The 14629-nt window shown below is 52.3% G+C and overlaps 1 protein-coding gene across 1 annotated transcript; it reads left to right on the top strand.

The window, feature by feature from the left end:
* Positions 1–4657: 4657 nt before the first annotated feature.
* On the top strand, positions 4658–14133 carry SFTPB (surfactant protein B). The gene is made up of 10 exons (XM_061156268.1): positions 4658–4721; positions 5303–5430; positions 5875–5946; positions 6286–6411; positions 7778–7930; positions 8142–8231; positions 11940–12123; positions 12266–12426; positions 13237–13317; positions 14071–14133. The coding sequence occupies exons 1-10, from the start codon at positions 4658–4660 to the stop codon at positions 14131–14133; spliced, it is 1122 nt and encodes a 373-aa protein (XP_061012251.1).
* The last annotated feature ends 496 nt before the right edge of the window (positions 14134–14629 follow it).

The following is a 14629-nucleotide window of genomic DNA, read 5'->3' as shown; positions in this document are numbered from 1 at the left end:
CAGACGAGATGCCATGATCTTAGTTTTCTGAATGTTGAGCTTTAAGCCAACTTTTTCATTCTCCTCTTTCATTTTCATCAAGAGGCTTTTTAGTTCCTCTTCACTTACTGCCATAAGGGTGGTGTCATCTGCATGTCTGAGGTTATTGATATTTCTCCTGGCAACCTTGATTCCAGCTTGTGCTTCCTCCAGCCCAGTGTTTCTCATGATGAACTCTGCATATAAGTGAAATAAGCAGGGTGACAATACACAGCCTTGACATACTCCTTTTCCTATCTGGAACCAGACTGTTGTTCCATGTCCAATTCTAATTGTTGCTTCCTGACCTGATACAGGTTTCTCAAGAGGCAGGTCAGGTGGTCTGGTATTTCCATCTCTTTCAGAATTTTCCACAGTTTATTGTGATCCACACAGTCAAAGGCTTTGGCATAGTCATAAAGCAGAAATAGATGTTTTTCTGGAACTCTCTTGCTTTTTTGATGATCCAGCAGATGTTGGCAATTCGATCTCTGGTTCCTCTGCCTTTTCTAAAACCAGCTTGACCATCTGGAAGTTCACGGTTCACGTATTGCTGAAGCCTGGCTTGGAGAATTCTAAGCATCACTTCACTAGCGTGTGAGATGAGTGCAATTGTGTGGTAGTCTGAGCATTCTTTGGCATTGCCTTTCTTTGGGACTGGAATGAAAACTGACCTTTTCCAGTCCTGTGACCACTGCTGAGTTTTCCAAATTTGCTGGCATATTAAGTGCAGCACTTTCACAGCATCATTTTTTATAATTTGAAATAGCTCAACTCGAATTCCATCACCTCCACTAGCTTTGTTCATAGTGATGCTTTCTAAGGCCCACTTGACTTCACATTCCAGGCTGTCTGGCTCTAGGTGAGTGATCACACCATCGTGATTATCTGGGTCATGAAGATCTTTTTTGTATAGTTCATCTGTGTATTCTTACCACCTCTTCTTAATATCTTCTGCTTCTGTTAGGTCCCTACCATTTCTGTCCTTTATTGAGCCCATCTTAGTGGGAATGTAAATTAATACAGACACTATGAAGAACAGTATGGAGGTTCCTTAAAAAACTAAACATAGAGCTTCTGTATGACCCTGCAATCCCACTCCTGGGCATATATCTAGAAAAAAACATGATCCAAAAGGAGGCATACACCCTAGGGTTCATTGTAGCACTGTTTACAACAGCCAAGACATAGAACCAACCTAAATGTCCATCGACAGAGGAATGGATAAAGAAGATGTGGTATATATATATATAATGGAATATTACTAAGCCATTGAGAAGAATAGACTAATGCCATTTGCAGCAACATGGTTGGACCTAGAGAATGTCATGATGAGTGAAATAAGTGAGACAGCGAAGGAGAAACATTGTATGACATCCCTTATATGTGGAATCTAAAAAGAAATGATAGAAATGAACTTACAAAATAGAAAGAGACTCACAGACTTAGAGAACAAACTTGTGGTTTCAGGGTTTGGGTGGGTGAGGAGGATAGGGGGAAGGGATAGTTAAGGAGTTTGGGATGATTGTGTACACACCACTGTTTAAAACGGATAACCAGCAAGGAATTCTGCTCAATGTCATTTTGCAGCCTAGATGGGAAGGGAGTTTAGGGGAGATGGATTCATGTATTTGTATCGCTGAGTCCCTTTGCTGTTTACCTGAAACTATCACAACATTGTCTGTTAACTGGCTATTCTTCAATACAAAATAAATAGGTAAAAACAAAAAATAAGAGGGTCAGGACAACTAGCTGTAGAGCACATCTATGCAGACTCTCCCTGTAAAAGTCCAATATTATTTTCTTTCTTTTCCTTTTATTTTTTTTTTGTTTCTTTTCTCTTTTTTAATTTATTTTTCATTGAAGGAGAGTTGATTTACAATGTTGTGTTAGTTTCTGCTGTACAATAAAGTGACTCAGTTATACACGTGTACATTTTTTTAATATTGTTTTCCATTATGGTTTATCACAAGATGTTGAAGATAGTTCCCTGTTCCGTACAGTAGGATTTTGTTTTTTATCCATTCTATATATAATAGTTTGCATCTACTAACCCCAAACTGCTCACCCACTCCTCCCTCCTCCCACCCCTGAGAAGTAAAATTTTAATCAGAGATTGAGATTCAGGTAACATCAAAGCAAGAAAAACCAGAGACCCATCCAGGGACCATGAGGCCAACAATCTCACCCCTGCCCTGGGCCAGGGCAGCTCAGCCAATGGCTGGTTTTGTGTGTTTATTTTATCCTCTTGGATCGCAGCTCTATAGAGTGTGCTGACTCAGACCTCTCTTTGAGGATTTGGGGGTGAATGGGGGCTGAAGTAGAAGAGAATAACTTTATTACTTTTCCAGGCAAAGGGGGACACAGTGGGCTCCAGCCTCAAAAACTGTATGTCCTAACTTGGAGAAAATGGTGATAAGTTTTATAGTAATGGTTCATACTATACATACAATTCATACAATGGTTTATAGGAAAGGGTGTGGTCAGCTCGTGGACTTTCTTCTGATGAATTTGTGGTGAAGCAATTGGGAGTCAGCATCATTAATCTTCAGGTCCAGCTTATCTGGGGTCTATATGCTTAGGGGCAGCATACGAGTTAACTTCTCACACTTGAAGGGGTTTCAGTATCTTTACTTCAAGGTAAATGCCTGAGACATTTGGTCACCTTGTAAAATGGAAATTCTCCCTGGCCCCCACCCCTGCTCCACCCACAGAAGCGGCCTAGGCCAACTTTATCCTCCTGCCATAGCAATTGGTTTGGAAACATGTGACCTAATTAGAGCCAAATGTAGGCTTCCCTGAGATTAATTCATGAACCCTGGAAGAGACTCCCCTTCGTCTTGAGTTACCATGTCAAGAGGATGTGAGTCCAGAGCAGCAAGCATCCATAGTGCCTAGTTTCAGGACTTAATGAAGCTCAGATTCTTGATGTCTCATTGCAGACAGAATTCAGTGAGAGACAAAGTGAAAGGTAAGAAGTGGATTTATTTAGAGAGAAACATACTCCACAGATAGAGCATGGGCTATCTCAGAAGGCGAGAGCAGCTCTTTGAGGTTTTGATGGAAGCCATGGACACACTATCCAGAACCCCCCCCAGAACACACAGTATTGTTTTCAGCATGGTGGATCTGAGACAATGCCATGTGTCCAACCCCAGGTCCTATTCCCCTGGGTGCCCGGGAGCCTGGGGTCTCCCAGCCTTCCCACCATTAAGTAGGACAGTGTGATGGAGTCCCGGCCCATGAACTGGGAGCAGAAATGAAGGCTACCCTTGGGCCTGATCCTCAACTCTCCCCACCCACCCACCTTCTGCTGTCCAGATACAGAGGAACCAGGGGAGGACCCCAAGCCCTGAGGAACAGTAGAACAAGGGGAAGGATGGGCCTGGGCCCCAGAGTGACAGCATGACCCTGAGCCTCCCCACTGAACCAGCCTGCCCTGCGGTGTGCTGTGAGCAAGAAGGCAGTTAGACACCCTGACCAATACCCCGGAGGCAGCCCCCACCCTCTGCGGCTAGGGCAGTCCTGAGTGTGCCCAGGGCAGCTCCTCTGTTATAAACACTCACCAGTCCCACCTTCTTGGGAGGAATGGAAATCATGGGGACCCATCTTTGTCACACATTTACACACACTCTTGGTCGACTCCCCTGTTAGCAACCATTTGTCATACTGATGAGGGCTTGAGGCCAACAGAAACTGCCCGAACCCCTGTGGGACCTTGAGAGTCATTCGGCTATCCTGAGTCCAGTGGTACTGATTCCCACTTGCCCGAGCCAGAAGTAGCACCCGTGATCCTCTGCTGGAGAGGGCACCCCAGGACTCAGCCACACTGGTGGCCACAGTGGTGGCCACGAGCCAGCGCCTGACTCCTTGCTCTCAACCCTCGTGTCTGCCCCTCGTGGGTGGTCAGCTTATTCTGGGATGTGCGCTGCCCAGGGGGGCCTGACCAGGCATCTGCGTAGGAGTTTCTTCCCCCTAAACTGCCAAGCTGTGACCCTTGTCTCAGATACTTGGGACACTGGTTTTTTTTCTTCTCTTTGCTTCATGTAAATGCTCTTGTGACTGACGCTGGCCGTGTTCTCAGAGAAGCAGAGGAGTTTTCTGGAGGAAAGAATAAGGAGAGAGTGGGGGGTAGGTGGCCACCTCCAGACTCGCCCCTCCAGGGCTTGCCCCTGGTCAAGAGCCAGGCAGGAAGCTCTTAAGAGTCATTGCTCAAGAGTAGAGGAGGCCAGAGAGGCCCCGGGTAGAGAAGGGAGGGGAGTCACCCTAGCTACTCTGGTCCTGTCTCAGTTTCCCTTCCATAACCCAGGGAGATGGGATTGGATGTGAAGGATCAAGAGCCCCCAGGCTGGAGGGAGTCCAGGCCCCTGAGAGGAAGAATGTGTGTGTTGGGGGTGGGAGGGCAGCAATGGGAGCAGGGAAGTTCATCGGGCAGGATACGGCAGCGTGGGGGCGATCATGGGGACAGGTAGGAGTGTCACTGCTGGGAAGAGGTGGGGATCAAAGCATCTGAAGGGCTCTCTAGGGCAAAAGCAAACACTGAGGTCACCACTGCTCCCACAGAGCCCTGCCCCCAGACCCCAGCCCCCAGCTATAAGGGCCCCCGCCCCAAGCAGGGTGTCCAGGCTGTGGAGGTGTCATGGCCAAGTCACACCTGCTGCCATGGCTGCTGCTGCTGGCCACACTCTGTGGTCCAGGCACTGGTGAGTCCCCCCAGTCTCCCCTTGCCTCCCCACCCCCCGGAGCTAGGTGTGGAGGGGGCATTGCAAACTTCTGCACCATTCACTGAGCCCTGGCTCTGTCGCAAGCATTATCCTTAGTCTGGACATTATCCTCATTTTAAAGATGAGGGAGCCTTGACTCAGAGATTCCAGGGCTTGTCCGAGGTCACACAGCTGCTGGGCACTAGAGCAGGTAGAGGGCTTCCCAGGCGATGTTGTAGTAAAGAACCCGCCTGCCAGTGTAGGAGATGCAAGAGACATGGGTTCAATCCCTGGGTCAGGAAGATCCCCTGGGGAAGGGCATGGCAACCCACTCCAGTATTCATGCCTGGATAAACCCAGGGACAGAGAAGCCTGGCGGGTTCCAGTTCAAAGGGCCTCAAAGAGTCGGACATGACTGAAGAGTCTTAGCATACACACACAGAGCAAGTAGAAGCCAGAGCTGTCTGACTCGAGCAGGTTTAAGAGCCATGCATCCCAGTAAAATTAGGTGTGGAGTTTGGGAGAGGCCAGTGCACCAGGTGTGGCATGGATCCCAAGGTTTCTCTGGCTTCAAACAGCAGCTGCTGGGACCACCTACTCCCTGGCCTGTGCCCAGGGTCCCGAGTTCTGGTGCCAAAGTCTGGAGCAAGCATTGCAGTGCAGAGCCCTAGGGCACTGCCTTCAGGAAGTCTGGGGACATGTGGAAGCCGTGAGTACTACCCAAGGACGTAGGGAGACAAAAGGGCTCGGGGTAAAGGGTCCTGGGTAGACTCTGGATGTGCCTGATGGATTGGAGCCCCTGCAGGGGATAGGATGGGATGGAGTGGAATTGGATAGAATATGATGGATAGGGTGGGGTGGGATGAATGGGATGGGATGGATGGGGTGAGATAGGATGGGATGGGATGAGATGGATGGGATAAATGAGATTGGATGGGATGGGGTGAGATGGGATGGAATGGGATGAATGGGGTAGGATGAGTGGGATGGGATGGGATGGGATGGACAGGGTGGGATGGGATGGGATGGGATGAATGTGATGGCGTGGGATCATGGACACTTGCCTGTGTCCTGGAGAGCCCTGTCAGCCTTAGCCACCTGAGCTGGGAGCATGCCCCCCATCACGTGCTCCACCTTGGGGCCCTCTCCTCAGGATGACCTGTGCCAGGAATGTGAGGACATCTCCCGCATCCTCACCAAGATGGCCAAGGAGGCCATTTTCCAGGTAATGAGGCCCAGGCCCTGAATTGAAGCTTGGAGGGTAAGAGATGGAAGAAGAGGTAAGCCTCTTAAAGGAGCATCTCCAGGCTGGAGGTGATGCCTGGGTTTACCAGGGGTCTCCTGGTCAGGAGAGGGCTCTGGGAGTGATCTCAGCATCACAGTCTTTCCTAAGGGGAGCTACCCTGCCTGTGCCCAACCACACAGCTCCTTTAGCACCCTCCCAACTCCAGGGCCCTGGGAGAAGGTGACCAGTCAGCTGGGCAGTGGCCCCATTCCAGGGGCTCAGATGGGGCAGACCTCAGAGAGCCCGGGCTAACGGTCCTCTCTCTGGCCTGCCTCCCAGGACACAGTGCGCAAATTCCTGGAGCAGGAGTGCGATGTCCTTCCGCTGAAACTTCTGGTGCCCCAGTGTCGTCACCTGCTGGACACCTACTTCCCTCTGATCGTTGACTACTTCCAGAGCCGGATGGTGAGGCCTGCCCACCTCGCCTCCAGGCTGCCTCCCTCACAGCCTCCATGCCTGCCCTTTTCCAGAGTTACCCCCACATGTGGTACTCACAGACACACACACACAGATACACACATGCGCGCATCCTACCCACACCCAGTCCAGGAAATTCAATGCCCCTCAGCTGGTGCCCAGATCACAGCCCCACCTACTAAGCTATACACAGTGGGCCTGCCCACTTACAAACACCTACACACACCCTCACACTCTTCATACAAACGTACACTGGGTCACAAATCCATACTACAGACACATAGTCTCAGGTAAAACTCACACCATCCCACAAGAATAACATTTTACTTGGTGCTAACTCCGAGTAGGCTCTAAGCTTTAAGTCCTTAAAATACTGTAATTAAAGGAATCTTCCAACAACTGCTTCATAGAAGTTAACACCCAAGAATGTGTCCTTAGTCACCCAGTTGTGTCTGACTCTTTGCAACCCTGTGGGCTATAGCTCACCAGGCTCCTCTGTCCACAGAATTTTCTAGGCAAGAATACCCGAGTGAGTTGCCATTCCCTTCTCCAGGGGAACTTCTTGACCCCGGGATCAAACCCCAATCTCCTGCACTGCAGGTGAATTCTTTACCACTGAGCCACCAGGGAAGCCTTGGTGGCTCCAGTGGTAAAGAATCTTCCTGCAAGCACGGGAGATGCAAGAGACACAGGTTTGATCCCTGGGTCAGGAAGGTCCCCTGGAGTAGTTAATGGCAACAAACTCCAGTATTCTTGCCTGGAAAATTCCATGGACAGAGGAGCCTGGAGGGGTACAGTCAGTCCCATGGATATGACTGAACACATAAATACCCAAAGATACACAGATAATAAATGGTCAAGCTTTGATTTTGACCTCTGTCCTTTGAATCCACAATTCACATTCTTGATTAAGGAAAGGCAGCTCCCATGTTGTTTAATATGTGGGTCTAAAGGCTTATTACAGAAAATGCATAAGGAATAACAATTTGCCTAATAAAATGTGAGTTTCTCCTCCAGAAAAAAAAAAACAAAACAAAAACACATCATCTGCACACTCACACAAAAGACACAGTCTCATGTACTTATACTCATTCATCCTCACAAACATCCATGCTCACACTCATTCACACACATCCTCAGACAAGTGCCCCAAAGCCCCCACATGACCTCCCTCTCTGCCTTTGGTATCCCCCATCCCCTCCACAGAATCTTAAACCACAACCCCACACCAGTCTGCTCCCTTCATTCCAGGCCAAAGACAGTGGCCTGGTTTCAGAATCCTTGAGCCAGACTGAGCAGGAGTGGGGTTCCCTCCCCCACCCTAATCACCCCCTCACCCTGTGTTGTGCCCTAGAACCCGAAGTTCATCTGTCAGCACGTGGGCCTATGCAAGCCCAGACACCCAGAGCCGGGGCAGGGGCCAGAACCATGGGGCCGTCTGCAGGACATGTTGGTTCTCCCCCTGCTGCCAGAGGCCCCCCAGGCTAAGCCTGGGCCTCAGACACAGGTGAGGTGGGGATCCAGAGCGCCAGGGCCATAGCTGAGGCCCTGGGGCCCGGGAGCACTTGACCTGGGAGGGGCAGAGACGGGAAGGGCACCAGCAACTACTGACAGGGCCTAAGGCGGGAGCAGGAGGAGAGGAGATGGAGGCAAGGCTGGTGAGCAGAGCCCAGGCGAGCCTGCTGTCCAGCCTGCCTCCAGCTTGATTCTTCCGCCAGGACCTCTCCCAGCAGCGGTTCCCCATCCCCCTCCCCATCTGCTGGCTCTGCCGGACTCTGATCAAACGGATCCAGGCTGTGATTCCCAAGGTGAGTTGTCCAGGCCACAGGGCTCCCCACTGCTCCACTTCCCCCATCCCTCCTCAGAAGTTAGGAGGGGTGCCATGTGCAATGTTCCCACCCAAGGCACCCTGCACTCGGGCTGGGCCTCTAAGTGCCAGGACTAGAGTTTCTTCAACAATTGTGAAGCCCTCACCATGTGCCAGGCACTACGCGTGTGTTCTCAGTCACTCAGTCGTGTCCGACTCTTTGCGACTCCACACTGTAGCCCACCAGGCTCTTCTGTCTATGGAATTCTCTGGCCAAGAATACTGGAGTGGGTTGCCATTCCCTTCTCCAGGGGATCTTCCTGACCTAGGGATTGAACCTGTGTCTCTTAGGTCTCCTGCATTGACAGGCAGATTCTTTACCTCTGTGCCACCAGGGAAGCCCTCCAGGCACTATGCCAGGTGTCAAAATACAGAAAAGAATCTCAGCTGTCTTTGTGGAAATGGTGCTTTCAAGTTTTCTATTCAGCCTGAGGGTTGGGATATGTATGTATCAGAAACAAAGTGAAACATTGTTCCAGTAAAATCTATACCAAATTGCTGGGAAAGAAAGAAAGAAAAAGAGAGAAAGAAAGAGGGAGAGAGAAAGGAAGAAAGGAAGGAAGAAAAAAGAGACAGAGAAAGAAAGGGAGAGAAAGAGAAAGGAAGAGAGAGGAAAAGACGGGAAGGAAGAAAGCAAGAAAAGGTGCTTTCATTTTACAAAAGAAGCATTAGATGGACACCCCATCCTTGCCCACACTGAACATGTAGCCTTCCAAACTTTGTAGTGACCATCACCCAACAGCCCTGCCCTGAAAGGGGGCCCAAGTGAGGAGAAACCTGCCCTGTCTCAGATGGGACCAGTATGGCCACCTGCTCACTGACGGCATGTCCACCCTCCTGAGTCTGCATTGCGGTGGGAGAGAATTTTTTCAGGTAGTGATGAGTTCAAAGCAGAGAATTAAGACAGAGGAGGGAAGGAACAGCAACAGGAGAATGGGGGGTGGGATGGTTGGTCAGGAAGTGTCCCCGAGGAGGTGATGGTTAAGTTGGGACCTGGGGAACAACAAGGACCGAAGGGCAAAGGGTCTTAAGCAGAACGAGCTTGGGCTGCAGCATGCAGCCTGCGGGGAGAGGTTGAGAAGGGAGCAGAGGGTAGGCCAAGTGAAGGGACCCTGGGCTTTGTTCCACTTCTTCTTTTTTACAATTTTATTTATTTGTTTGTTTTTGGCTACACTGGGTCTTTGTGGCTGCACAGGCTTTTCTCCAGCTGCAGTGCTCAGGCTTCTCACTTTGGCAGCTTCTCTTGTTGCAGAGCACGGGCTCAATAGTTGTGGCACATGGGCTTTGTTGCTCCGAGGCATGTGGGATCTTCTTAGGGAAGGGAGCAAACCCGTGGCTCCTGCACTGGCAGATGGATTCTCTACCACTCAGCCATTAGGAAAGCCCTGGGCTTTCTTCTGAAGGCAGTACACAGCTGTGGAAGTGTTTCAGGCAGGAGGAGCCATAACCGGATTTACACTTTAGCAAGATCTCTCTCCTGGTGTTTGAAGATGGTATCAGGCAGAAGGGAGGGAAAAAGGAGGGCAAAGCGAGTCCTTAGGAGACCATGGCAGGAAACACGGTGGGCCTGGAACTAGCAGGGGGACTGGGGTCTGTCTGGGAGGTGGGCTTTGCAGGATTGGTGATGGAGGGCACCAGGGGCGTGAAGACAAGTGGGGAGTCAGCCATGACTCTATGGACTTTGGCTTGAGCGACAGGCTCTTTGGAATGCCCCCCACCCCGCGCTGAGATGGGTGGATTTGAGAAGGAACAGGTCTGGGCAGAAAAATTAGGACTTCTCTCCTGGCTGTGATAAGTTCAAGTCGCCTGTACAACATACGGGAGGAGGCGACAAGCAGGCAGCCTGCCAGATCGCTGGCCAGGTCCAGAGACGTCAGTCATGGCTACAGACAAGGTTTAAATCCAAGATTTAAATTCAGGGATGTGGAGTGGACCAGGTGGAAGAAGAGGAAAAAGCCAGCAAAAGAGCCTGAGGAGGGACAGCCAGGGAGGTGGGGACACCACAGCGTGAGGATGTAGAGCCTGAGAAAAGAAAGCACTTCAGCATGGAGGGAGTGGTCCCTGGGGTGAAATCTGCTGAGGGGTCGACAAGCCATGACCAGGGGGTTGCTGGTGACCTTGAAAGCTCTTTTGGAGGAGTTCCAGAGACAGAACTACAGCATTCAGTATCGACAACTCTTTTTGAAGTTTTTCTGGGAAGGGAAGAGCAGATGGGTGAGATTTTGTTTTTTTTTTTTTTTTTTTTTGGTTTTCTTTTTTTACTTTTTGGCCTGTGGGATCTTAGTTCCCTGACCAGGGATTGAACCCGCAGCCCCTGCAGTGGGAGAGCAGAGTCTTAGCCATAGGACTCCCAGGGAAGCCCCAAGATGGGTGAGGGGTTTTAATGACAGAAGTATTTTAGCATGTTCACATGCTGATGACAGGGAAGGGCAAGAGGGAGAAGCAATGAAGCAGAACAGAGGGGGATGCAGGGTGGACCCTGTGCACAGGAGATGGCTAGCCTTTGACAAAGCTGGGGTCCCTCATCATAGCAGGAGAGGATGAGTGTGGGATCTGATGCAAGCAAAATGGGTCCTTATGGTGAGATGTGTCATTTGGAAGGTGTCACATCCCCAAAATATATATGTCCCCCTTTTCTACTCTTTCCTTGGCCATCCTGATGCTGAGGGACAGCGGGGGCTTCAGGCAGGAACAGGGCCCAGGCCAGCCTGCCACATATCGGTCCTTTTTAAAAAATTGAAGTATAGTTGCTGTACAAGGCTTCCTGATGGCTCAGCAGGTAAAAATCTGGCTGCAATGCAAGAGACGCAGGAGATGCAGGTGCAATCCCTGGGTCGAGAAGACCCCCTAGAGGAGGAAATGACAACCCACTCCAGTATTCCTGCCTGAGAAATCCCATGGATAGAAGAACCTAGCAGGCTATAGTCCATAGCGTCGCAAAGAATCGAACATGACTGAAGTAACACAAACATAGTTGATGTACAATATTATATAACTCACAAGTGTACAACATAGTGATTCACACCTTTCAAAGGTTATAATCCATTTATAGTTATTATAAAATATTGGCTATAGTCCCTGAGATGTGCAGTAGATCCTTGTAGCTTATTTCATGTATGTAAGTTCTTTACATGAATTGGCTGAATGAATAAAGGAGTAGAGGAATAAGCATGCCTGCACCCTCTCTCCTTGCTCTTCAGCAGGGAGGTTGTGTTTGGAATCAAAGCGGGGGTGGGGTGGGGGAATTCCTTACTTCCCCATGGGGCTCCTGAAACCAGGGACTTCTTGACTCTGGGAGCCACAGACAGGAGCTTGTCCACCTGTGGGGGAAGCATGGCACCACGAGGTCAGGAGGGAGAAGACTCGGGTTGGTTCTGCCTCTGCCCCAGGCTGCCATGTGGCCTGAGCAATATCCACCTCTCTGGGAAACTCCGGAATTTCAACAATTCCAGAGTCTTTAAAGTCAGACTGGGGGTCTGTGGCCTGGTTCTCGCACCAGCTCAGTGACTCTGGACAAGTCCCCCTGGTGTTCAGTGTCTGTCTGCAAACAACATAATTCTCCAAGGCCTCCAGGGAAGGTCTACAAAGCGCCCTGAGCAGGTCTTTCGGGGGAAGGTCCCACCCTGTCCTTTCTCGGCCCCCACCCCAGGGTGTACTGGCCATGACTGTGGCCCAGGTGTGCCACGTGGTACCCCTGCTGGTGGGCGGCATCTGCCAGTGTCTGGTTGAGCGCTACGCTGTCATCCTCCTGGACACGCTGCTAGGCCGCATGCTGCCCCAGCTGGTCTGCGGCGCTGTCCTCCGGTGCTCCAGCGAGGACAGTGCTGGCCCAGGTGAGCCTGCCGCCCTAGCCCCTGCACGTCACCCGCTCCCATCCCCTCCCCTGCCAACCACAGCCCTGCACGACCCTCCCCTTCTCGGGTCCACCTGCACTGCGCCAGTGAGAGCAGAAACGCGGCTGTTTTTTCTCTCTAGCCCTCCCTGCCCTGGGGTCCCTGCCTGGAGAATGGCTACCACAAGACTCTGAGTGCCAGCTCTGCGTGTTTGTGACCACCCAGGCAGGGAACAGCAGTGAGCAGGCCATGCCACAGGCAATGCGCCAGGCCTGCCTGGGCACCTGGCTGGACAAGCAAAAGGTGAGGGGCAGGCGTGTTGGGGGGGCTCGGAACCCAGGGGCTGCCCGAGGTGGAAGGTTGGGTCCAAGACAGGTTTCCCAGACAGAGACACACAGAGTGGGCTGGACCTCTGCCCTTAAGGTGCTCAGATGCAGAGAGGACGCAGGCCAAACAATGATGTCATTGTAACTTAGGGCAAAAGGTCAGGAGACGTCTCTGGACCAGGGGCATGGACTCAGGAGGACAAGCAGGCCTCCCTTATGGACCAGGAGAGAGGCCCAGTCATCTGCCAGGAGATGAGAAATGCCAGGGCCAACTGAGCAAGAGAAGGCCTGGCCTCCTCTCCAGGTCCCAGTCCTGTCCCTGCCCCGGGGCTTCTCCCAGTGTGACTCAGTGGGGACCAAGCCACCAGCAGGAGAGGCCTGGGCCTGGGGTCCCGGAGCCCTGGTGTTCTCTGAGAGTGGGTGACACGCCTGCTGACTCCTGGAGAAGGCTGCTTTCCGCATAGTGCTCCCCTCCTCAGGTCTCTAGGACCAGATGAACTTCAGGGTGGCTTCCAGAACTGAAATGGAGAGGGGAGGGAAGGATGGGGCCAAGATCCTGCCCCTCAGTCTCCATCTCCGAGGTCCCTGGTTTTCCTGACGGAAACCCCCATTTCCACCCAGCAGCTTGTTCAGTCTTGAGTTGCTTACTAGGGGCCAAGGGCTGGACCTACACCAGGCCCAGGGAGCTCTGAGGGGATCCAGATAAGTGGGGAGGCCAGACGGTAAGGCAGGAGGGCCCTGCCCCGGGCCTGCATCCACCCAGCCCTTTGTCTGTCTCCTCCCTCAGTGTGAGCGGTTTGTGGAGGAGCACGCACCCCGGCTGCAGACTCTGGTGTCCAGCGGCTGGGATGCCCACAGGGCCTGCCAGGTATGCTCACCCCTGCCAGCTGGTTCCAGGACTTGCCTCAGCACCCAGAGTCTGCCCCACCCCCAGCCCCACTCCATAGTTAGTGCAGGGCAGCCCCAGGAGTGCCAGCCCACAACTGGGAGGTGCCCTCCTGTTTTACTATAGACAAGGCAGTCTCAGAGAAGTCAAGAAAAAGCCACAAAAGAATGAAAAGGGAGGCGTATGGGAAGGAAGGGGCTTCCCAGGTGGTGCTAGTGGTAAAGAACCCGCCTGCCAATGCAGGAGACGTAAGAGATCCGGGTTCAGTCCCTGGGTCGGGAAGATCCCCTGGAGAAGGAAATGGCAACCCACTCCAGTATTCTTGCCTGGAGAATCCCGTGGACAGAGGAGCTTGGTGGGCTACAGTCCAGAGGGCTGCAACGAGTCAGACAGGACTGAAGGGACTGAGGGAAGGGAGGGGCCGCGTTAACGAGTGTGGTCTGACGTGTTTTCTGGGACCGGGGTTGTTCACTGAGCAGTGTGTGCTTACTGGGGGTGGGCGCGGGTACAGATTGTGTGTCCTGGGGCAAGTGTGCCCCTCCTCCGGCTCCAAGCCCTGAAGGCCTGTGGCTTGGAGGGTGGCCTGAGGGACCCACAAGGTCACACCAAGAGCTCTCGCCAGGTGGCAGGTGGAGTGCGAGCTGCCCCTACGGGGATGGGGGGAGCCTCCCCAACCTCTTAGAGCTGGAAATTGGGGGTGCGAGGCCTCAGGGCCCTAATACTGTCCCATGGCAGGCCCTGGGGACATGTGCGACTCCGTTCAGTCCTCTCCAGTGTTTCTACAGCCCCCACTTCTGATGAGAACGCACAGCCATGGCAGGTGAGTCCAGACTCCCACTGATGGGAGGGGGGACGGTCCTACCCTCATCGGGACAGGGGGCTCTTCTGTCCCCAAGCAGGAAGAGGCAGCCTCCAATCTTCCATCCTCCTCCTCACAGGCTGAACTCAAGGCTCCTGAGGGCCCCGGCAGCATCATCTCGACTGTCCTCTCTCAAACCCACTCATACCCCTGCCCAGAATCCCAGTGGCATTCAGTGCCAGGCCCGGCTCCCAGCTTGCTGGCCCTCCCACAGCCCAGAGGCACCTTCCGTGGCTGAGCATGGCTTTCCCCTCACAGATCACCCTCTGTACTCACTGATCCTCAGTACCAAATGTGCTTACACCAAGGCCTGCCTTTCCTGAAACTCAGGGGACACCAGACATTGCTCCCTAAAGATACCAGGAACTCCTCCATCGCCTGACTCCTCCTACCTGAGACTCCTCCCAGTCTCCCTCAGTGTCACTGGGTCAGAGG

This window comes from Dama dama, chromosome 11 (genome assembly GCF_033118175.1).
Source record: "Dama dama isolate Ldn47 chromosome 11, ASM3311817v1, whole genome shotgun sequence".
In the NCBI taxonomy this organism is placed as follows: Eukaryota; Metazoa; Chordata; class Mammalia; order Artiodactyla; family Cervidae; genus Dama; species Dama dama.
This window is presented reverse-complemented; position numbering and strand designations above follow the sequence as displayed.